The sequence below is a fragment of the Hemicordylus capensis genome, chromosome 3 (assembly GCF_027244095.1).
Source record: "Hemicordylus capensis ecotype Gifberg chromosome 3, rHemCap1.1.pri, whole genome shotgun sequence".
Classification (NCBI taxonomy): Eukaryota; Metazoa; Chordata; class Lepidosauria; order Squamata; family Cordylidae; genus Hemicordylus; species Hemicordylus capensis.
The window spans coordinates 261,907,610-261,931,188 of record NC_069659.1 but is presented as its reverse complement, the minus strand read 5'-3'; the positions used below and the strand labels follow the sequence as shown (position 1 = coordinate 261,931,188).

General features: G+C 43.3%; 1 protein-coding gene across 5 annotated transcripts in view; it reads right to left on the bottom strand.

Annotated features, from left to right (window-relative positions):
• The window catches only part of CPXM2 (carboxypeptidase X, M14 family member 2), a 164,499-nt gene extending 162,371 nt beyond the window's left edge, over positions 1-2,128 (bottom strand). For 3 of the 5 annotated variants that reach the window (XM_053308485.1, XM_053308487.1, XM_053308489.1), the window contains exon 1: positions 1,397-1,938. In XM_053308485.1, coding sequence (XP_053164460.1) covers positions 1,397-1,718 — 322 coding nt within the window. In that variant the 5' untranslated portion in view covers positions 1,719-1,938. Of the gene's footprint in view, positions 1-1,396; positions 1,939-1,961 lie in introns of those variants that run through there. The other 2 variants (XM_053308486.1, XM_053308488.1) reach the window with 2 other exon arrangements.
• Positions 2,129-23,579: the final 21,451 nt, after the last annotated feature.

Genomic DNA, 23,579 nt, shown 5'->3' with positions numbered 1-23,579 from the left:
AGCCCTTTCTTTGGTAAAATACAGGAGGGGTTTACCATTGCCTCTTCCCGTGCAGTATGAGATGATGCCTTTCAGCATCTTCCTATATCGCTGCTGCCCAATATAGTACCAGCAGGGATTCGAACTGGCAGCCTTCTTCTGCTTGTTAGTCAAACATTTCCCCGTCGCGCCACTTAAGGTGACTTCCCATTGGCATAGAGGCATCCATATGGAACAATTAAATCAAGGAGTTCAATTTCAACTATCAACACCAAAAAAGATACTTCATGGGTACTCCCTGAGGTAAGGAGAGGTGAGCATTCACATGAGTACATTTCAGTGAGGTTAGAATGACTGCGAAAGCAGAGGTAGTTATAGAATGCAAATGTTGTCCACTAGAGCATACTGTCTCAACATAAGCCCTCCATGGTGCCTCATGTACCTCATGAAACCATATTTGAGAGGACATTTCTATACATTGCTTTCAAATCTTCCCTGTCCAACACTTGATGTTCCTCAAAAACAAAAAAGAAACCAAGAAGGCGAGGTGGTAGGATACGGTGTTTACATGCAAATAGGCAACTGAGAGGAGTCTCAAAATCTGGACCTTGAGTGCAATAAACCCAGGCACAAATCCCACCCAGCTCCCTCAACTATACCTTGAGCAGCTCTGAGAAAATTGCCACCTTTTCGCTTCCTTGACCCATTGCACATGGTTTTAGGGAGGCGGAATTAAGGAGGTAAAGCACTAAATGACAGCAGCAACAATACTGAAATCAGTGGCTGTTCAGATTTGATCTATAGTGGCCTAAAGCCAAAATGCTGTTCACTGAATCAGATGAACTCTTGGCCCAAATCACAGTTCAGTTTTTCTTAATATAAATCTGGTGCTTGGGAGGACTTAAATGTAAATGCACTGTCAATTTGGACAGGAGTTCCCATGCCTAGTTGAGAAACAAATCCTCAAATCCCTGTGTGAACCTACCTGAGACAATGAGATCTGAGAATAAATGTCACAAATCTCTGTTGTTGGTTGTTTTATGTATTAAACCATGTTACATAGCTTAACTAAGCCAAAACCCAGATGCCCTCTGCAATTAAGGAAAGAATCTGTGCTTTGGATGTGTGGGTTTGATTAAGAAGACTTTTTTTTAAAAGGGAAGAAGAAGCAGAAGCAATGTTGAGTTTTCCCCAAAAAGTAAAGATTGGAGTTAAAATCAGAATTTCAAATCAACATGATCACCAATTCTATTAGCAGAACAGTTGCTTTTAATACTGGGGTGTTTAATGTCATTACCAGCACAGTAATACAATTTCAGCTTTCATGCTTAATGTATTAATTTATGGCTCGGGTGGAGGGATGAATTCCTTTGAGACCCATCTGAAATCTCAAAGTTTGAAAGTGAAAGAACATTACCTGGTGGGATCTCAAGAGCAGATTTATCTTTTTTGTTGGCTTTCTTGGATTTTAACTCTTTCTTTCCTGGTCTGAATCTCGGGGGCTCTTCTGTTTCTTCAGGGGGCTCTGTTTCTTTCTCCCTTGGTTGTTCTGTGAAAGGTGAGAATTCTTCAGGATCTGGGAATGAATAGTAATGATCCCTGTTGATTATTTCCTGCAGATAGTAATCCTGCTCTTCCACAGAAAGACCCCAAGTTGTATCTCTCAGCAGTACCAGATCAAAAACAGAGAGCACGAGCCAGAGCTGAATATAAGAGGCTTTCTCGAAGAGGCAAATCATTTTATTGTTCCCCCCACCCCCCAGAAAAAGCTCCTCTGTGAATATCCAGTCGAGGTTCTGCAGAGAAGAAAAGCAGAAATCTTGGCAGTTAGTGAAGCCCAAGATAAAGAGCAGAGACTGGGATAAGTGCTTCTGCTTTGGACTAGTTTGCAAAAGTTGCAAGTAATGAAGTGGGAGTGAGGAGGACCGGGAAAGGAGGGAGGGAGGTTGCTGCCTGAGGTCCATGTGATCATCAGTGCTCACCAGTCAGACACAAACGCAAACATATAGGAGAAAAGAGAGCCGACACTTGGCAGGTGTGACTCTGAAGGCTTTCGAGATCTCTCCTCTCTTTCTCTCCTTCCCCCAACCTATTAAAACTTTTATTAAACTCTTGGCTCATAAGACGCGGCGCTTTGAGTCTTAATACAATGCTGAGCCCGGGCGTTGTTTATTCAAAGGGGCGGATGGGCGGGGGACTTCGTCGGGGCGGAATTGGCCACAAACCTTTGTCTCCAAATCCCCGGGCAAAATGTATCTCTTCGCTTGCCAGGACTGTGTGTAGATTGCAGTGTGGACGGCGGGATGTTTTCTCCTGTGGTTTAGGGTCCCCCCACCACCACCACCACTAAGGATATTAAGACTGCATTCAGAATATGGAAAGCAGAAAGGAAAACATGCTTGTGAAAATTCCTTCTACTCCTACAGCCCTTGATAGAAAACAGGTGCAGATCTCTGATTGCAAAGAAAGGCTTATATTTTTCGTTTATACGAAAACGTATAAAGTGGTTTAGTTTAGATGCCAATAGGGTAAAGTGTGCTGTCGAGTCGATTTCGACTCCTGGCGCCCACAGAGCCCTGTGGTTTTCTTCGATAGAATGCAGGAGGGGTTTACACGTGCTAAACAAAACAAAACAAACCCTTGATGGACGAAGAGGATAATAAACAGGATACTGAGCACAAACGGTATTTTTCTAGCTCTTGCATTTCTAGATTTTCACCCACGTCCTCATTGCTGCTTATAATTTGAGGCGATCTCCCCTGAACTTTTTCTCTTATCTGTTGGTTCTGGATAACAGCTCATTAACAGCTCAATAACCAAAACCATTTTCCAGAAACTATGCAAAATTATTCCACTTCAGGTTTTTTTCAAAACATAAGTTTAAAACATCTGAAATATATCCCTAACTTCCTAAAATACTAACAGTAGAGCAAATGCTCTTTCTGCTGGAGCACTGCATACATTCAAATATACCAGAAAAGGAAATAAAATGCTGAACAAACTTTCTGACATTCATATATGTGCCAGGAGTAGGGCTGGGCTGACAAGATTACCCTGTTTTCATATTCAAATCCACCAGTACTGAAATTAAGCTCTCTTTTAAACTCCCTTTTAAGCGTAGAACACTCCTTAAAATGTTCATCTGTAGTCATTTCAAATGTTGTGTGTGTCTGTGTGTGTGTTTGTGATCTGATCATAAAAATGGGTGATTTTAGTTTTAACTGCAAAGAGGGTCCTTTAAAGCAGGCTTCCCCAAACTGCGGCCCTCCAGATGTTGCTGAACTACAACTCCCAGCATCCCTGGCCATAACTTATTGTGGCTGGGTATGCTGGGAGTTGTAGTTCAGCAACATCTGGAGGGCCGCAGTTTGGGGAAGCCTGCTTTAAAGTGATGGCTTTCTTATATCTAGTAAAGGGAAGAGCAATTATTCATCGCATAGATAACTTGTTCTTGAAAGGTGGTATATAGTCTTGAGACGAATAGCTAACATGATGCAGAGTCCTAATCAGGAGCGTACGGAGATTGGCAGGCCTGGGGGACAAAGTCCGACCAGCAGCTCCCCTGCCCCTTGGGTGTTCCCCAAGCCACACTCGCTGCTGCATCTGATGTTAGGGAAAGGAACTGCCTTTCAGCAATTCCACTAACCACCGACAGGGGAAATGAAACTGCTGGGCTGTCACAGCCCCGTTATTGGCATTGGCCCCATCCTCTTGCATCTGACATCAGATACAGAGGTATAGCCAGTGCCTGGGGGTGGGGAAAGTCCATTCCTCCCCTGCCAGCCAGCCTCCCTCCCCTGCCAGGCCTCTCCTCTGGCTGGAGAGAGGCGAGTGCCACTGGCAGATTAAAGGAGAGGCAGTAGAGGCAACTGCCTATGGTGGCAAAATTTCCATAGCAGCAAATGTTGGTCGTGGGGGGGGGGATTTTAAACTTAAACACATCTCATTTTTAATGTTAAAACCACTACAGCATGGCAGCGTGGTGCTGAAGGCGGCGTTACCCCTCCTAATCCAAGCCCACCTACCTTCCAAATGACAGCTATCCTCCAATTTCTGGCTTTTATGCGCATGTGCGCAAAAAGTGTGTGGCGTGGGTGGCAAAAAATATTTGCTGCCCCAGCAGCAAGGGAGGAGGGGGGGAGTTAAATCTATTTTTAAAATGTGCAGCGGTGTGGCAGCAGAGAGGGCAGTGATACCCCTCCTTACCCAAGCCCGCCTACCTCCCAAATGATAACTATCACCCGATTTCGGGCTTTTCTGTGCACTTTTCTCCCCCCCTCCTTCCTCCCTTGCTGCTGGGGAAGCATATCTTTGGACACCTATGGTTGGCAAAGAGCTTAATCCACCCCTGCCCATACCTGGCCTCCAAGGCAGGGCAAATTACTGTGCACTGGTAATTTGACGAGACATGGCCAGTGCTGGGAAGGAATGAACTGCAGCCCGTTAGCCTCTCCAGCTGGTGAAACACTTGTTTCATTGGCTGAAGAGGGCACGAGGCCATGGCATGTTCCTTCAAGTCACCCCCCTGCATCAGTGTGATGATACCAGAAGAGGGGACAGGTGCTCTCAGTGGGTTGTCCCCAGGCTGGCAGGAACCTCACTATTCCCTGGAACTGGCAATTGCACTAGCAGGATTACTGTCCAGTCTTGTGGTAGCAAGCATGAGTTGTCCTCTTTGCTAAGCAGAGTCCACCCTGGTTTGCATTTGAATGGGAGACATGTGTGAGGACTGGAAGATATTATCCTTAGGGGATGGAGCGGCTCTGGAAAGAGTGTCTGCATACTTGCATGCATAAGGTTCCAAGTTCCCTCCCTGACATCTCCAAGATTGGGCTGAGAAAGATGCTTGCCTGCAAGCTTGGAGAAGCCACTGCCAGTCTGTGTAGACAATACTGAGCTAGATGGACCAATGGTCTGACTCAGCATAAGGCAGCTTCCTATGTTCCATGTATTTATGCCATGGGGAAACCACCAGTAACACTGCTAGTGCAACTGTTGGTTCTCTGCAGAGCCACCACTGCTTCCAGGATCACAGTAGTAGTGCTGCACATCCCACTGTTGTCATTAGGACTGTGCATCATGTCAGCCATTATTCTCAAACATTTTTATATACCACTTTTCAAGAACACAATCTCTATGTGATTTACAATGCATTGCCAGTTCCCACTGTCACTATGAGGGCTGTGTATCATGTTAGCCAGTAATAATAGTGGCTGACAAACAGACTAATGCTGTGTTGATTTCAGCTGATCTCCCCTTCCCTCTGAAGTCCACTGTGTCTCCTGAAAATATGCCCCTGAGGGTTGTGTGACCCTAAAGGGCATATCTCCAGGAGCCACATTCAGAGGGAAGGGGAAGATTTATCACCCCTTCCCTGTACTACCAGTTCAGAGTTGGTCTGGATATGAACCAAAGATCATCACTATCATCATGTTCCCTGACTTGCTGCCCTGCTTTGCATGATTTTGCACATACCAGTGATGTAACTATGCTATGTATAATCACATAACATCATGACATTCCCAGCCCAGAACCCTACTGGCTGCATGATATCACACAAAACACACACACACACACACACACATACACACACACACACACTTCATTACCACCAGGGTTGGATTAAGACATGCTGAGGCCCTAAGCTATGTGGAGTCAGTGTGTCACTCACCATCATCCCTCTCGTACTGCTCATGGTTACAGCAGCATTCATCTGAAGAAGCAAACAGTGCCTGTAACCATGACAGAGGGTGTTGGTCTAAATCAAGCCCCAGTCTAATAAAAAATTTAATATAATTTACAGCTATTTCTGCAAATTTAAAAATCCAATAAGATACATAGTTGTGTAGCCGTGTAAGTATATTTTTGCATTATCAGAACAATAATGTCTGATTTAGAGTCTTTTCTTCCTTCTTTATTTTTCAACCAGTATTGTAAAACTTGAAACGGAGTCATTTTTTGGTATACTGAGATCCCTCAGAACATGAGGCCCTAAGCTGTAGCTTACTTAACTTGTGCCTAAATCTGGCACTGATTACTACTCACAGAGACCTTGGAAATGGTAATTTCCACTTACGGAAATTATGGAAGTTCTTCAGTGCTAAGGGTGCGTGTCGTGAAAGTTCTGTCCTTGAATTTTGGAGCAAAAGGTAGGAAGCCCTTAATGAAACCCACAAGCTTACCCCAGTTTCATGCACCCCATAGCCTTTGAAAAAACTAAAGCTAAGGGGGTACTGCACATCCAACTATTGAAGTTCCATCTCTCTCTCTCTCTCTCTCTCCCCACCCCTCAACAACTGAAACAAAAAAATAATCGAAGGAGACAAAATAGTTGTTAGTTGACTGACTATATTGTTTGATGGCTGCTCTGGAACAAGAATTTTGAAAAATAGAAGGAACTAGCTGTCCTGGCACAGAGCACCTGCGCCCCTGGTTCTCCCTGTCTCTCCTCTCATTCCCCCCCCCCCGTTTGTTCCCCCTCGGTGGCCAGCCTGGCTGCCCCTTCTGTTCCGTGCCGCTTCCCCTCCACTGCTTCTCCTCTGCGGCCTGGCCACCGCTTGTCCCTGGCTGGCCTAGCCACTGCTTCTCCTCCACAGCCATCTGTCCCTGTCGCTAATCAGCAGCTGCTCACGAACTCTCACAAGAGCTACCACACGTGCGATTAGCGAGGGGTACGCCTAGAATAATTATATATAAAGAAGATACTTTTAATAAGGAGACAAAAAGATTGATTGACTTTCAAATGATGGTTGCTTGTTCCAAAATTTAACGATGTTGCTTCTGGCTGTGTTTGATCCCAGTTGTCTGGTGATGTTGGAACTACTAATTAGAAGGAACCGTTCCCTTACTTTGTAGTAGGGATGTGCAATGCATTCATTTTTAGACCCTGAACCAAATGGGGCCTGCTCAGTTTAGGTGCCATTTGTTCCAAAACAAATGGGCTGGGAATCAAATGGGTATGGAAAAATATAAATTCATTCATTTGGGGGGCCCTCGTTCATTTTTAGCTTTATAGTGAACATTTTTAAATCTTACATTTAAAACAAGTCAGTGGTGTCAGTAGCTGCAGTGTTTTACTGTCTTCTGGCAGTGGCCACTATTTTCCCATACTATTGGAGACCCAGCTCCAGTTGTATCATCTGTTGCACCTTTAATCCTAGTGACCACTAGGGGCATTAAGAGCAGAGATAGTGAGGAAAGGGCTTCTTCTGTATCCTCCTTCCTCACTCTTGTTGTCTCTCACTCTGATCTGGCTTTCTGTGACTGGTGGACTGATATTCTCAGGGCCTATTGCACCTTCTTTCTTGCTCCCAGACTGCTCTTGAAGCTCTCTGCTGCAAACTCCATTAACCATGCAGCTTCTTTCTCTCGCTCTCTGCTCTGCTGCACTATGAAGACAGAAAGCACAGGGAGACAGGCTTAAGTTTTCTATCCAAGTATGTAACTCCCACAATAAACCTTACTTACTTTTGCATCTTAAACATCTCAAGTGACTCTTTAATGGGCTTGCTCTTCTTACACACACTTGCTCTGTTATAATTGGGGTGAATTTAATTTCTCCCCTCCAAGACATACTGCATCGGGATGCTGCTGGTCCTGTTGATTGCTGCCCAGAGAGAGCTGCGGACTGGTGCTTCTGCTACCATGACAGATGTGGTGGTGAAAAACTACAGTTTAGAGTAAGAAAATGAAAATGAATGTTGAGGAAACAAGCTGGAAGGCTCTGAAAAGATTCCAAAATGAAAATGAAATGAAAATGCAAAGGAGTCCTGAAAAGAAATGAAGCTCCAAAAAAGTTTTGTTTGTTTTTATGACCCACTTTTTGAAGTCTTTCTTGGATATTGCTTTGAATAGTTTTTGAGCCTTCAATCCTTTGTAAAGTGGTGAGCTAGAAATAAGTGTTGTACTATCTCTGAGCAGTAACCTAAGAAGAGCCCTGCTAAATCAAGCAAAGGTCAATCCAAAACACCTTTCTTGTTTCCAAGCAACAGTGGCCATCAGATGCCTCTGGTTAGCTTAAACGTAGGGATGTATGAATCAATTTGGGTACGAAACAATTTGTACTCAAATCTAGCTGATTCTGGCAATTTGTAGACAGAACCAATCGCCCCTGTGCTCAGTTGCCCAGATTTGAGTACAAAACAAATCACCCAGATTTGGACCCGAAATAATTCGGAGATTCAGACCTCCATTTTGTGACCAAAGTGGGTTGAGTGGTAGTGCCCAATGGGTGGAAGCTACCACCCAAATTTCAAAGAAAATTAGCCAAAGGGGTGATTTTTAACAAAAATCCATTTCCACCCATTGGGCCCTACCACGCACCCCACTCTTTTGCCCCTAGAAACCGCTTTTTGCCCCAAATTGATATGGATTTATTTGGATCCAAATTGAATCGGGTGATTTGGCAGGGGCAGATTTGCACCCAAAACAAATTGGGGGTGATTTGATTTGGGTACAGGTGGAATCAAAAAAATTGATTTGTGCATGTTCCTACTTAAAAGCAGGGCATGAAAGCCCTCCCCTTTTATTTGTCTTCAGCATGTGGTATTCAAAAGTGTACTACCTCTTGACTTGGAAGCTCTATTTAGCCATTGTGGCTAAAAGCTATAGCCTATTTCTTGGATAGGCAACACACTTAATATATGATCTTCTCTTGATTCTGAATCAAGTGCTAATCCAGCATATGAATACTGTACCTATCCTGTTTCCTTTATTTATGCCCTAGGTCTCATGAATCATGCCACTGCCTAGCTTATATACACCAATCTTTAGCTGATGTTCTGTACAGACCCTTTCCTGGAACCATTTATACACTTCACTGAAAGCTCATTCAAAAACATAGAAAAAACATCTTCTGTAAACTGCATTACATAATTCAAAGTGTGCATATTTGTCGTGAAAGAAAGAAAAAAGAAACATCCTTTTCTGATGTTTCACTGGAACTTCACCATCGAACAGCAGGCAGGCACAGGAAAAGGGTCTCCTTAACATTCCAGTTTTCCAAATGCATGTAATATTTTTTAATGTGGGCAAACATTCAGCCATGCAATTCACATACAAACACATACACACATGCAGTCTAAAATGATGCAATCCAGGAAGTATTGTACTTCCAGATGTTGTACCAGATGTTGCTTGTGTATGTTTGTCTAGATTTTACCAGTTTTTAGTCTTGCATTTTGAAATCTCCCCTGGCAAATAGGCTGGTTTCCTTGCCTAATAATCCTTTACAGTGTGCAAAAAAGACAAAATTCAATTGGTCTACCATGAAATAATATCCATCCATCCACATTTTTAATAGAACTTAGCCCATTCATAGTTGATGGTTGTTTAACATTCAGTTTCTCTTTGCCAAAAAACAAATCAGCCAAATTGTGTCCTCAAAAGCCAGGAAAAATCTGTCAGTTCAGAAAATGAATACACAAATAATACAGAGATTAAAATTAGCTCTCAAGTTCAGGTTTCATTTCTTTAACATTCCAAAACATTTTAAACAGATGTAATTAGTTTAACTCCAGTTCAATTATTGAAGTCCAGAAAGTAAGTTTACCTAGATTAACTCTTTAAGGTGGCACATATGGCTTCTATATGTTTTGGCAAAAATAGCAAAAAAATAATTCTAAAGCAGAGGGAATGTTTCTGTCCTTTAGTACTTTTGCTTTGCGGTAAATTGTAGACCATAAAAATGGAGCAAGAAAATGGAATTACAATTTTTAAACCCTCATTAATTTTTTTTGCTTCACAATAACCATTTATACCCGCTGTCAACAGGAGCAAAATTTACCACCATCGGGGTAGGAAACCTTTAAAAGTGCTTTTGAAAAATACAAAGTAATCTGTGTTTAATCTCTGGAACCAAGCTTTTTAAAGATCCAAGTGACATTAAGTGCTCTCTCTCCATCATTTTATGCACCTAAAAGCCTGTCTCCAGCTGTTTTATAAGTCAGAGGCTTCAAAAGTGGCTTCCATTCAAATTTTTGCCACCCATATATAACTGCTTGTCATAATATAATATACTTTAAACTGAAGTTTTAATCTAAATTGGGCAAAATGTTTTGTTGTTTGTTTAGCAGATTTATATCGCAACTTTCCACCATTGAGGCCTTCAAGTATTTGAGGGGTTTTCAATGAAAGCAGGGTGAGTTTCCATATATAGCTCCTCTATCAGTGGAGGCTCCTCTTTAAGGTCAAATTGGTCAAAGCCCTCCCAAGAAAGAAAGAAAGAAAGAAAGAAAGAAAGAAAGAAAGAAAGAAAGAAAGAAAGAAAGAAAGAAATTACATTAAATCAATTAAACAAAGTCCTTTATTTGTGTGACTTTAATCACTACTGACTATTTAATCCTGGTTTTATTTTGGTTTTGGAATTGCTTCTCTCATGTCTGAATCGTAAGTCTAGGCTCTTGCTGGCAGGACCTATATGTTACTGATGACATAACAAAGTTTCCTTATTCCAGACTTCTCCATACAGGGAGAGCCAAACTGGCTTCTCTTGTCTTGGCCCCCTATAAGCAGGAACAGTCCCATGGAAATGACTGAGTTGGAAAATGATCAGCCAATTGAAATTTTCCACAAACAGAAATTTTCAGTCAATCACATAAGGCAAAATGGCATAAAATAATCTTGGGCAGAGCCAGCCCCTTGGATACACCATAGATACAACTTTTCTCTGATTGGGAAACTTTCTGCTGGGGGGTGGGGCATGCCCTCAGAGACCAGTTGGCTTATTGGGAAGCAGAGACACAGTTCTAAAGAGCAAATTATTTCCCTCCCCTTTTGCTTTGCTGTTTCTGGACAGGAGAAGGGCCTGGCTCCGGTGGATGGAATTTAAGATAAGTAGACCTAGGTTGATTGATTGATTAAGTGCCGTCAAGTCGGTGTCGATTCTTAGCGACCACATAGATAGGTTCTCTCCAGGTTGATCTGTCTTCAACTTGGCCTTTAAAGTCTCTCAGTGGTGCATTCATTGCTGTTGTAATCGAGTCCATCCACCTTGCTCCTGGTCATCCTCTTCTCTTTCCTTCAACTTTCTGCAGCATTATGGACGTCTCAAGAGAGCTGGGTCTTCACATAATGTGTATGAAGTATGATCGTTTGAGCCTGGTCATTTGTGCCTCAAGTGAAAACTCTGGATTGATTTGTTCTATGATTCATTTGTTTGTTTTCCTGGCTGTCCATGGTATCCTCAAAAGTCTTCTCCAGCACCCAAGTTCAAAAGCATCAATGCTTTTTCTATATTGCTTCTTCCAAGTCCAGCTTTTGCATCCATAGAGTGTCATGGGGAAAACCATGGTCCAAACGATTCTAATCTTTGTAGGTATAGACACATGACAGCACCTAAATATCCTTTCCAAGGCGTTCATTGCAATCCTACAAAGTGCTAGTCTGCAGTGTATTTCTTGACTGCTGGATCCATCCTTTACTGTTGATGGTTGATCCTAAAAGGCAGAAGCTATCCAGAACTTCAATGTCTTGATTATCAATTCTGAGGCTGGTTGCTGTACCCGTTGTCATTAGTTTAGCCTTTTTTACATTTAGACGTAGTCCCATTTTTTCACTGTGCTCCTTGACTTTCATTACTTGAGCCTGAAGAACATCTGCATTCTCAGCTAGTAGAGTGGTGTTATCAGCATAGCGCAAATTATTGATGTTTCTTCCTCCAACTTTAAAACCACGCTCATCTTCTTCCAGTTCAGCTTCTCTTAGTATATGTATAGCATATAAGTTGAATAAAGAAGGAGAAAGTATAATAGCATTGTCTTAATCCTTTGCCAATCTGTAACCAGTCTGTTACACCATGTTCTGTCTGGACTGTGGCTTCTGTCCTGTGTATAGGTTTCTCATGAGAACAATGAGATGTTCTGAGATGACCATTTTCCTAAGGATATTCCACAACTAGACATGGTCAATGCAACGAAAGGCTTTTCTGTGGTCAATAAAGCATATATTGACTTCTTTCTGGTATTCTTTGGCTTTCTCAATTATCCAGTGTGAATCAGCAATGATGTCTCTGGTTCCTCGGCCTTTTCTGAAACCAGCTTGAACATCCAGTATTTCCCTTTCCACATAGGGCTCTAATCTGCATTGGATGGTCCTGAGCATTACTTTGCTAGCATGTGAAATTAAGGATATTGTGAGATGGTTTGTGCATTCTGTTAAGTCTCCTTTCTTTGGTATGGGTAGGTAGACTGACCTCTTCCAATCTGTGGGCCACTGTGTCGTTCTCCAAATTTGCTGGCATAGTTTGGTTAGAGCCTTGACTGATTCTTCTTCTGTTGCTTGCCATATTTCTGTAGCTATTCCATCAATCCCTATAGACTTCTGATTTGGTAATGACCAGAGTGCTGATCTAATTTCATCTTCTCATACGAGAGGTTCTTGCAGGTAGGGAATATCTTCTAGAGTATCTTAAATGTTGATGTCCCTGCAGTACAGATTTTCAGTATACTCCTTCCATCTCTGTTTCATTTTCTCTGAATCAGTTACTATCTGTCCTTTGGCATCCCTTAACATACCAATTCATGGTTGGAACCTCCTTCTGAGTTCAGAGATCTTTTGGGAAACGTTCCTTGTTTTTCCTTGAAGCTCTTCTCACAATCCATGAGAAGACCTTCTGTCGGGTCTGCAGAAAGAGCGGGCTTAGCCCGCTTTCCTGGCAGACTATCCTGCCCAAAGCCCTGAGTGGCCGATTGGCCCCCGGAAGTTCCAGGATGCCCCACATGAGCACACGCAGCATCCTGGAGAGACCCCAAAGGCCAGGAGGTTGCTTGCAACCTCCCACTTGGGGATCTACTTGTGTGTCGCCGCACGCCACAGCGACACACGAACAACAAAATGAGGTTAAAGGAGCGCTCACTCCAATAACCTCATTTAAGGGGAGAGTGTTTTAGGCAGGCTAGCCATTTTGGGATTACTGGGCTCGCCCACAAGCCCAGTGGTTCCCATGATCAACGGAAAGCAGGCTAAGCTCCCTTAGCCCGCTTTCCGTTGATTGTGGAAATTATCTGTTCCCATCCTCAGGGTCTTTACAGATGTCATTGTAATACTGCCCCTTGTCTCTTCTTACTAAATTCCCTATTAAGTTCCTTCCTGTGGTCCTTATCTTTCTTGACTTTGGCTTCTCTCCTCTTCTTGGCAATTTCTACCATCTGTTCTGACATTCATTTTGCTTTCTTCTGTTTCTTGGTCTTTGGCAATCTCTTTTCACATTCGTCCTTAAAAAATTCTTTGATTTCATTCCACAGTTCCTCTGGTTCCCTATCAATGAGGTTGAGAACTTCAAAGTGGTTACTGATGTTTTCCTTGAAAATGGTGGGTACATTCTCAAGATCATATCGTGGAAGCTGGATAGCTTTATTTTTCTGCCTTAGCTTGACTTGGGACTTGCAAATGAGCAGTTTGTCCTTGCCATTAGCTGAATGTATTACTTCTACACCAGAAGATTTAAATAATTTTTAGTAGTTTTTTTAAAAAAAAAAATTCTGAATATCATACTTCTGATGACCTACAGATACTAAATTTCACATACACAATCCTGTCTCTGAAATTAGCTGGATGCACTACTTTTTATACCAGAGTATGCTCAGGAAAAAACGTAAAGTATTTTTTTGTATTTTTAGAGTAAATTCTGAACATAACCATCATATTTTAACTGTTATTGATCTCAACAGATTTTTAATACTCAAAAATCAGATCAATACAGGTGGACCTTCATATTTTTGGGCGTTCCAGTCCACGGCTGGACCGTAGATATGGAAACTGCAAGTATCAGATCATTGATCCCTATGGGATCATGGGGATTAGGTTCTAAAGTGGCCGAAAATGGCCCCAAAATGGCAGAATAACTGCCAATTTCCATGAGGGGAGCGTCTTACCTTGCTCTGCTGATCCCCCTGAGCCACAATGTACCCCCTAAACGGTCACAAATCGGCCAGAAATCACGGGTTTTTTTCATGTTTTGTGGCTCCAATCCCTAAAATGGCGGCTGGAAATGACCTCTGCTGTCATTTCTGGCCACCACTGACTCGCGGATACATGAGGTCTGTGTGTCTCCCCCCACCTTTTTTGCATATGCTGAGATCAGATGTCATTTTCCCAACTGCGAATTTGCCAAACTGCGGATAACGAATCCATGAGTAAAGAGTTTTGCCTGTAATTCCAAGACAACATCATGTCCCGAGAAAAGGAGAACCCCTCTTCACCCTTCCCTTACCCTTCCCTCGCCCTTCTTTCCTCCTCCTCCTCCTCCTCCTCCTCGTCCTCCTCCTCCTCCTCCTCCTCCTCCCTCTCTCTCTTCCTTTCTTCCTCCCCTCCTCCCTTGCCCAGAGAAAAAGCATCCCATGAGTCTTCTGGTTTTGTCTTCCTCCTTCTTTATCTCCCCTCTTCCTTTCCTGGACTAGCACTTTGCATGCTGAAAAGGCCTCCATGAGGGAGGACTCATAGGAGTAGAGGAGAGTGGCAGCAGTGAGGAAGGAAGCAACTTGCAACTTCCCTTGTGGCCCACAGCGTGGGGGTGGGCAGGGGAGAGAGATGCTAGGGTGGTGACAGGGGGAAGAAGGAAGCCAGCCAGCCATCAAATAAAGAGACATGCTGCCTCTTCTGTGCATGGTGGGGAAAAGAAAAGCAGCAGCGGCTTGTCCCAGGGCTGCTTCATGTGGGTTGGTAGTTTGATACCCCAGCCTTAATCAATATGTTAAGGAAGCCCTGGCACTATTTCCATCCAGGTGGTGAGCCTCGGGAGTTGGTGAGGCCACGAGAGCCAAGAGTATTCCATGTCCCTGGTTCCTTCAGGCTAGTAAGCTGTGAGAGATTGTTAAAATAAGCCTTCCTTCACCACTCCAGTGCCTTGGGATGCTCACCAATGAACCCTAAACAAATAATCCTTTCCTTACCCACACTGAACCTGCCAGTTGTGACTGAATTATGTAAGTAGACAAGACGCCAATCATGTAAAGCCCCAAGACGATGACCCCAACCCAGCACCTAATCTCACAGTGGCAAGTAGGTGAAAAGGACTTTGCTTACCAGATTCATATAAGGCGCAGAGTCTTTTTCACTTACTCGCCACTGTGAGACTTGTTGAAAAAGGCTCTACGCCCTATGCCAATCTGGAGCACGGGGTCAAACATTTTCTACTGAGCACATTTTTACTGAGCAAATGGGTTACCCATAACTATGCAAATTTGGGCAGGAGGATGGGCTCCTGCTTTGGCTAGGAGTGCATGAAGATAGTCACCACTGCCCTAAATAGGCATTTGCAGACCAACTGCCCTCAGCGCAAGGCTGAGCAGCCAGATAAAACCACCCACAAGTACCCCATCCCTCTGAAGTGCAAAAGGCAACACATAGATCTGCTTACAGATAGCAATATAAAGATCTGGGACATTAAAAAAAATTAATCCCACTCATTTTAAAAGTTTAGAGCAGTTTAAAATATAACTATGCACAGTATACCTGAAAATAAAGTATTCACACAGAGAAACTGATGTTTCCTGAATCACTGCCAAAAACTCCACTATAGAGCTACTTTCTAAAAAAAAAAATAAAAATCTAACCATAAATAGCTATGTTGGTCCATTAGTAAAAATCCAAAGGCTTTCTAGTAGTACTCTTATTAGAACTAACAAAACAACATAAAGTTGCAAACAACATGCTTAAACCACTGTGAGTTGTTTTGGCTAGTCCTAATAAAGGCATTATCCATTTGACTTTTGACTTTTCTCTCCAAAATCCGTTCCAAGTATTAATATCTGTCTTAGTTGGAATGCAGAAGACATAGTGTGCATGTACATTTCACAGTATCAGGCTTACCCAGCGATCTTATGAATAAAAGGAGATAGTGGCTGACATGTTGCTCAGGGGTATACGTGCATGCAAATAGCACAATTGCACAAATTGTGTTACACAGGAGTATGCCTATTATTTCCAATAGGCATACTCTTTGTGCAAAATTTTGTGCAATTTTTGCATTTGCAACTTATGTGCATGCAATGTTCTTGAGCTGATGTATTGTACACTTACGCAGAGATTTCAAAGGAGAGTGAAGAATGGCTGCCTTTGAAACTTGGCTCTGAGACAACCTGGTCATTGAAGAACAAAATCACCTTCAGGTACTAAGGGAAAAAAGAGTCATTATAAAAGGTGTCCTGAAAAAATAGGCTGCACTCAGTGATTTACTAGTTTTGTCAATAGCCTTGAGGCTGTTTGTTCTCCCTCTCCCTCTCTCTCCTGCACCTAATTCCTCATCCAGCTACAGATTCAGACAAGGGTTCCTGCTTCCATACATGCACAAGCCGTAGATGGGTCAGGGCGCAGAAATGTTGTACAAAGGATGTTGCCTACAAATGACTGTATATCTTTGCTAAATATCCAAGATTGTGTAACATATGCAGTATTATTTTCTGCAAAAACAGAACCTGTTAGATATCAACTGGATTGACAAGCCAGCCCTCACATACTTTACTGTATATGCAATGGCAATTCTTTTTTCTTTGTGAATGTAATGCTACTTGTACATGTTGTTACATAATTGAATTGTGTATTTATATGTACTCCACGGTCAGATTCTGGTGTGACAATGTGACTACAGTGCAATCAGCATGAGTGATAGTCTGGTCAGAGCTTGTGTCTGCAACACAGTATATTCTTTGTAGCCTGGCATGTACCCAGAATCGACAATGACATCACTGATGCCCTTCCAGGAAGGGCACTTTTGTCAGCTGGCACCTGAAGCAAGACTTGAGCCAGATAGGATGCCTCTGTGACTATGGAGCCTTGGCACATAGGCTGTGCACCTGCTAAATGATGTCCTGGTGGATGATCTCCAATTGGGAATAGACAGAGGAAGTGTGACTGTGGACATCTCGGCGGCTTTTGATACTATCGACTATAGTATCCTTCTGGAGCGTCTGAGGGGGTTGGGAGTTGGAGGCACTGCTTTGCAGTGGTTCTGCTCCTACCTCTCGGGCAGGTTCCAGATGGTGTTCCTTGGAGACTGCTGTTCTTCAAAATCTTAACTTTTGTATGGTGTGCCTCAGGGCTCCATATTGTCTCCAATGTTGTGTAACATCTACATGAAACCACTGGGAGAGATCATCAGGAGATTTGGTGCAGGGTGCTATCAGTATGCTGATGACACCCAAATCTATTTCTCCATGTCAGCATCATCGGGAGAGGGCATAACCTCCCTAAATGCCTGTCTGAAGGCGGTAATGGGCTGGATGAGGGATAACAAACTGAGACTGAATCCAGATAAGACGGAGGTACTCATTGTGCAGGGTCGGAACTCGAGAGACGGTTTTGATCTCCCTGTTCTGGATGGGGTCACACTTCCCCAGAAGGAACAGGTATGCAGTCTAGGGGTGCTTCTGGATCCGAGCCTCTCCCTGGTTTCCCAGGTTGAGGCGGTGGCCAGAAGTGTCTTCTATCAGCTTCAGCTGATATGCCAGCTGCATCCTTTTCTTGAGATATATGACCTCAAAACAGTGGTACATCTGCTTGTAACCTCCAGACTAGATTACTGCAATGCGCTCTATGTGGGGCTGCCCTTTTATGTAGTCTGGAAACGACAGTTGGTCCAGAATGCGGCAGCCAGGTTGGTCTCTGGGTCATCTTGGAGAGACCATATAACTCTTGTATTGAAGGAGCTACATTGGCTGCCAATATGTTTCCGGGCAAAATACAAGGTGTTGGTTATAACCTATAAAGCCCTAAATGGCTTCGGCCCTGGGTATTTAAGAGAACTTCGTCATGAACCTCACCGCCCACTGAGATCAGCTGGAGAGGTTCCTCTGCAGTTGCCACCGGCTCGTCTGGTGAGCACTCGGGGATGGGCCTTCTCCGCTGCTGCCCCAAGGCTTTGGAATGCGCTCCCTAGTGAAATAAGAGCCTCCCCATCTCTGACAGCTTTTAAAAAGTCTTTAAAGACACATCTCTTCACCGAGGCTTTTAATTAATATTGTTTTAATGGTTTTAATGCTGTTTTAGAATATTCTTTTAAAAATTTTAAATTGTTGTAATGTTTTTAACTTTTTGTTGTAACTAATGTTTTACTTTCTGTTTTTATTTTGTTGTAAACCGCCCAGAGATGTAAGTTTTGGGTGGTATAAAAATACATTAATAAAAAATAAAATAATAAATGAGCAAAAAGGCACCTTTTTTAAGTGGTGATTCTCTTTATTTAGCAGGGAGAGAGCAACTGGTGGCCCTATCCATCCCCAGCACAGCATCCCTCCAGTGACTGTTGCTGGTGTCTGTCTTATGTTTCTTTTTTTGGATTGTGAGCCCTTTGGGGACAGGAAGCCATTTTATTTATTTTTATATCTATGTAAACTGCTTCAAGAAATTTTGTTGAAAAGTGGTATATAAATATCCATAGTCGTTTAGGGCCATAGAAGCTTATTTGGCCCTCAAGACCCAAACCAGCTATGAACACAAACACAATGCTTTTGATAGCTTCAGGAGGATGCAGGTAGGCCTTGACATGTCCTGGTCCATTCCCCTGGAGCACCTCCTGCAATACTTGGTGCACTTGAGGGGAGGTGGCTTGGCTGCAAGCATGTTGATAGGCCATTTCATTGCCCTTGCATTCTATGCTAAGATTCAGGGTCTGCCTGACTCGACTACAGATTTCAGGGTTGGAAGGACCAACCCTGCCTGGCCTTCGGTGCCCTGTGATTCCAGAATTGCTGGTCCAAGTGTTGCGGTTCTTGCTTTTGCTATGAGCATCACCCTACAAGGCGGTACCTTTTAGCTCTGCGGCTGTGTTGGCCTTTGGGGCCTTCTAGGATTCTGAGCTATTGCCTAGCAGGCATGTCTTTAAAGCTCTTGGGGTCCTCTGTAAGGGTGGCGTATCCTTTACCTCAGAGGGCATTTCCATCATGCTGTGGAGACCCAAAACCAACCAGAAGGGATGAGGCTCGCTCATCCGGCTATTCAGGTCAGAGCATGCAGAGCTATGTCCAGTTGGTGCCCTTGAAGTATATTTGGGTGTGAGAGGCCTGGGAGGAGGATTCTTGTTTACACATACCAATGGTGTACCACTTACACAGTTCCAGTTTTGGTCTGTTGTGAAGAAGGCAATCAGGCAGTTGGGCTTGTCCCCACTCACTTTGGTATGCACTAATTCCACTTCGGGGCAGCCATGACGGTGTCCCACATTGGGTTCTCTGAAGGCAACATCCAAGGTGTGGGTTGCTGGCACTCCAGGGTTTACAAACGCTATGTCTGTTGTGTTGTTCTGACATTTCCACCTTTATGACAACTGCTGTTTTGTTCCCAGGTGGTGGTGTGCCTTCACAGCCAGCCAGGGTTTTAATTTGTGGACACTCCATTATGTTCTGTGCCCACAAATGGGTGAGGGAATCCAGTTATGGAACTCAACTCAGCCTGGGCAGCCTTGCCACGATCTCATGGATCAGTAAGTGGGGGTGCCATGGAACCATTTGGTACGAGCTGTTGGGGAATTCTTGGCAGCTAATCCTGCACCTGATGTTATTTTTATACATCTTGGGGGAAATGACCTTGTAGATAGTACATGGCTGTCCCTCCTCCATAGGGTTATATGGGATTTGGCCTTAATCCATATGTGCTTACTGGTTGTAATCATCATTTGGTCTGATCTCCTGTGAAGGCTATGACGAGGAGTGAGGCAGTCCAGTTGCATTGACAGGGCATGTGGCAAGATCAACTGGGTGCATCCCAGTAGCTGTCAGACTGGGGCGGGGGTTACATTTCCCATTCAAACTTTCGCTTTGCCCACCCCAAGCTGTTCAGAGCCAATGAGGTGCACCTGATTCCCCTTAGCTTTGACATCTTCCTTAGGAATCTGGGCTGGGGATTGGCAAATGTGTTGTGGAGGTACAGGAACGAGGTAGGGCTAACGAGACTAAGCCCTCCAGGCACAGCATTAGTCTGTGAATTCTTTGGCTAGATGTTCGGTGAGCATCGTGAGGTACACATTGCAAATAAGAGGAATCTCAGGCTAGCCCTAGAGACTTCATGGCTCAGGGAGTCCTGATTGGGATTTCTTAATTGGGAAACATCACCAACCTCAAAGGATTCACGGCTTGGGACTGGCAATGTTTACAGATTATATCTCTACAATATTTCATGATTGGCTGGCTAGGATGAGCAGCCCCAGCCTTACGGCTGTGAAATCATTCTGAGCCAGGTGCACTGCATTCACCCAAATAAAATTAAGCAAAAGACCAGAAGGGGTCTTGACCCTAGCTTAGACCCAAGCTGCTGGGGTGAGTGGGTGGGGAGTGGAATACCAATCCCCATGCTTTCAGTTTATCATTTCCATATCGTTATGGTGCTTTCCTTCCAAATTCCCACCTTGTGTCTTTATTGGGTGTGGGGGCAATGTAACCTGAGTTCCTTGAGGAAAGGGCAGAACAAATGGTATAAATAAAATGGCAAATCATTAATTAAATCTGCTCTTTTGAGGGCAGATATCTTATATTGATATCTAATATTGATAGCTAATTTGTCAAAAGACAAACAGAACTGTGTTTTTTTTTTAAAGTTTGTAACTGATTTTGAAGAGATTGAGAAAGAACATGCTATTCCCCTAACTTGGACATAAGCAATTGACCAAGTGCATTTTTTTCATTTCCAACTCCGAGCATCAACTATGCATGGGGAAAGGCAGACTCAGAGATATGTCCTTACACGTTCATAGAGCAAGCATCAAAAACAAATATAGGCTTTCATATGGCAATGTAATTTTGCAGCTGTGAAATAAACTTGCTCAAACCTGACTTAAATTCATTGAGCACAGGCATGTGCCAGGATGTTGAATAAAGCTCTGTAGAAAGGTGATGTTACAGACTCAGTGGATTTAATGAGGCTTTATAGACAAGATATTTCATGATGTTATATGATGCCTATTAGAGAGCACTAGACATTTTTCTATACAGATATATTTGTGAGGGCTTCTCTCATGAATGAAAGATACAGACTGTTAATTGGCTTAATTTGATTATTTATGTATTGTTTTTCAAACTATCAAGACAGTCAGGTTGCTTCTCATCCTCAAGGATGTACTAGGATTTCACAGAAGACATACAGTATCACATTTTCCAAAGATGAAAAATAGACCCATACAAGGGAAAGCTTGAAGAGCAAAAATTGTAGGGGGAGAGAAAGGAAAAGGAAGCCCAATACATCTTGATAGTAATAAGGATCTGATGTTCACATTTGTTCCTTAGGACCACAGTATTTTAGCTTTAAAATTCTGTATTATAGCTTGTTTGTAACTTTCTCTATTTTTAAGGCATGACTTCCATACCTGTGCCTGTACCATGTGTCAGAACTCCTCAGTTCCTTGTTGAGACATTTTGGTTGAAAATGTAGGAAACAGGGCAGGGGGCATGCCCCGAACTGCCCCACCACACCTTTGCTGCTACAAGTTTTGCATCAGTGCTCCTCTGGATTACTGACAGCCATTTTAATTTCACACAAACCCCCTTGGAATGATGTTACATCAACACATAGTGATGTACCCAGGCTACTCATGGGAAATTAAAGCGGTGGCCACCATCCATCCAGAGGACCACTGCCACTGCCAATAAGGCCCCTTTCATACCATTTTGCATCCCCCCAAATCACCAAAATGTCCTTTTTTGTCTTTTGTAAATGAAATAGAGGAATTGGAGGGCCATTTGGGGTCAACCCTAACTTATCCACTATTTCCTCATTGGGTAACCCCTGATAAGCTTGTAAGGGGAGTAGAGTTTTGAGAACCACAGGTTTGGAGCACAGTCTTCAATTGTTTGTTTATTTATTTCAATCATGTTTATATGGCTCAAAACTCAAGTTCTCTGGGCAGTTTACAAGACAATAAAAACAACCAATAAAAAGTTTAACACATTTCAACAATTAAAATTTAAAATGTTAACACAATTAAAACAATGAGGCTATTCTCATGATCATACAAAATTGGGCTAAGGGAGCCTAGCCCGATTTTGTATGACCGTGAGAACCACTGGGCTCGCAACCAAGCCTGGTCCCACCAAAGCGGGTAACCCGCTTGAATGCCCCTCCCCTTAGCTGAGGTTATCAGAGTGAGTGCTCCGCTAACCTGGGCTTTTTTATTGTGTGTTGCTGCGGTGAAGGTTCACGCCACAGCAACTCATGAGTAGACCCCTGACTGGGAGGTTAAAAGCAGCCTCCCGACTCGGGGGTCTCTCCAGCATGCCCTGCATGCTCACGCAGGGCATGCTGGAGCTTCTGGGGGCCGCACGGCCTCCCAATCCCCCCAGCCCCTGCCGGCTCCATAACGAAGCTGGCAGTCATGTGGGCAGCCGATTTGGCCACCCAGGGCTGCTTCCCTGCATGTCCACCTGGAGAGCGGGCTAACCCTCTCGAGGTGGGTCTCACTTATCATGAGACCCACTTCAATATCTAATGAAAAGCCTGGGTGTAAAAGCCCAAGCTGTTTAGGACTTTATAGCTTATAACCCAAACCTTGTACTTTGCCCGGAAACTTATCGGCAGCCAGTGTAGAGCTTTTAAGATAGGAGTGATGCTATTATTATTTCTTGTTTACACAGTCAGACAGGTGTTATTGACTGGTTTGTTTTATCCAGACATTGAGTCCTTCCCAAGGACCTGGGATGGCTGAATTTTAATGTCAATTGTTATAGATATTGTCGCAGAATATAGGCTGTTCCCAGTAAAGCTGCTTTTTGTAATTGGCTGATGGTGATTTCTGTGGCCCCTATGGTGTTGAGGTGCTCTTCAAGGTCTTTTGGAACTGCACCCAGGGCACCAATTACCACTGGGATTATTTTGGTCTTCTTCTGCCACAGCCTTTCAATTTCAGTTTGTAGATCTTTGTATTTTGTGATTTTTTTCTATTTCTTTTTCTTCTATTCTGCTATCCCCTGGTATTGCTATGTCAATTATTTTGACTTGTTTTTCTTTCTTCTTGACTACAGTTATATATGGTGTATTGTGTGGCAGATGTTTGTCTGTTTGTAGCCGGAAGTCCCATAATATTTTTACATCTTCATTTTCTTCAGCTTTTTCAGTGTTATGGTCCCACCAATTCTTGGCTACAGGTAGCTTGTATTTTTTGTAGATGTTCCAGTGTATCATCCCTGCTACCTTGTCATGCCTTTGTTTGTAGTCAGTCTGTGCGATCTTTTTACAACAGCTGATTAGGTGGTCCGTTCTTTCATCTGCTTCTTTACAAAGGCGTCACTTGCTGTTTGTTGTGGATTTTTCTACTTTGGCTCGTATTGCATGCCTGTTCTTGTGCAGCCAGTATTAAACCCTCTGTTTCTTTCTTCAAGTAACCATTCTTAAGCCATTGCCAGGTCTTGGTGATGTCTGATTTTCCACGTATATTGTGCAAATATTGACCATGCAGGGGCTTATTTTTCCATTTTTCTGCTCGGTTCTTGACGTGTTCTTTCTTGTAGGCCTGCTTTCTTTCATTGGTGTTGAATAGTTTCTTGTTATTGACCATTTTTAGTGCATCTTCTTCACTGTCCTTGATATATTCTTCAAGGCCTCTTTTCTCCTCCTCTACTGTTTGATGGACTTGCAGCATTCCTCTTCCACCTGAGTTGCGAGGGAGGTATAGCCTATCGACA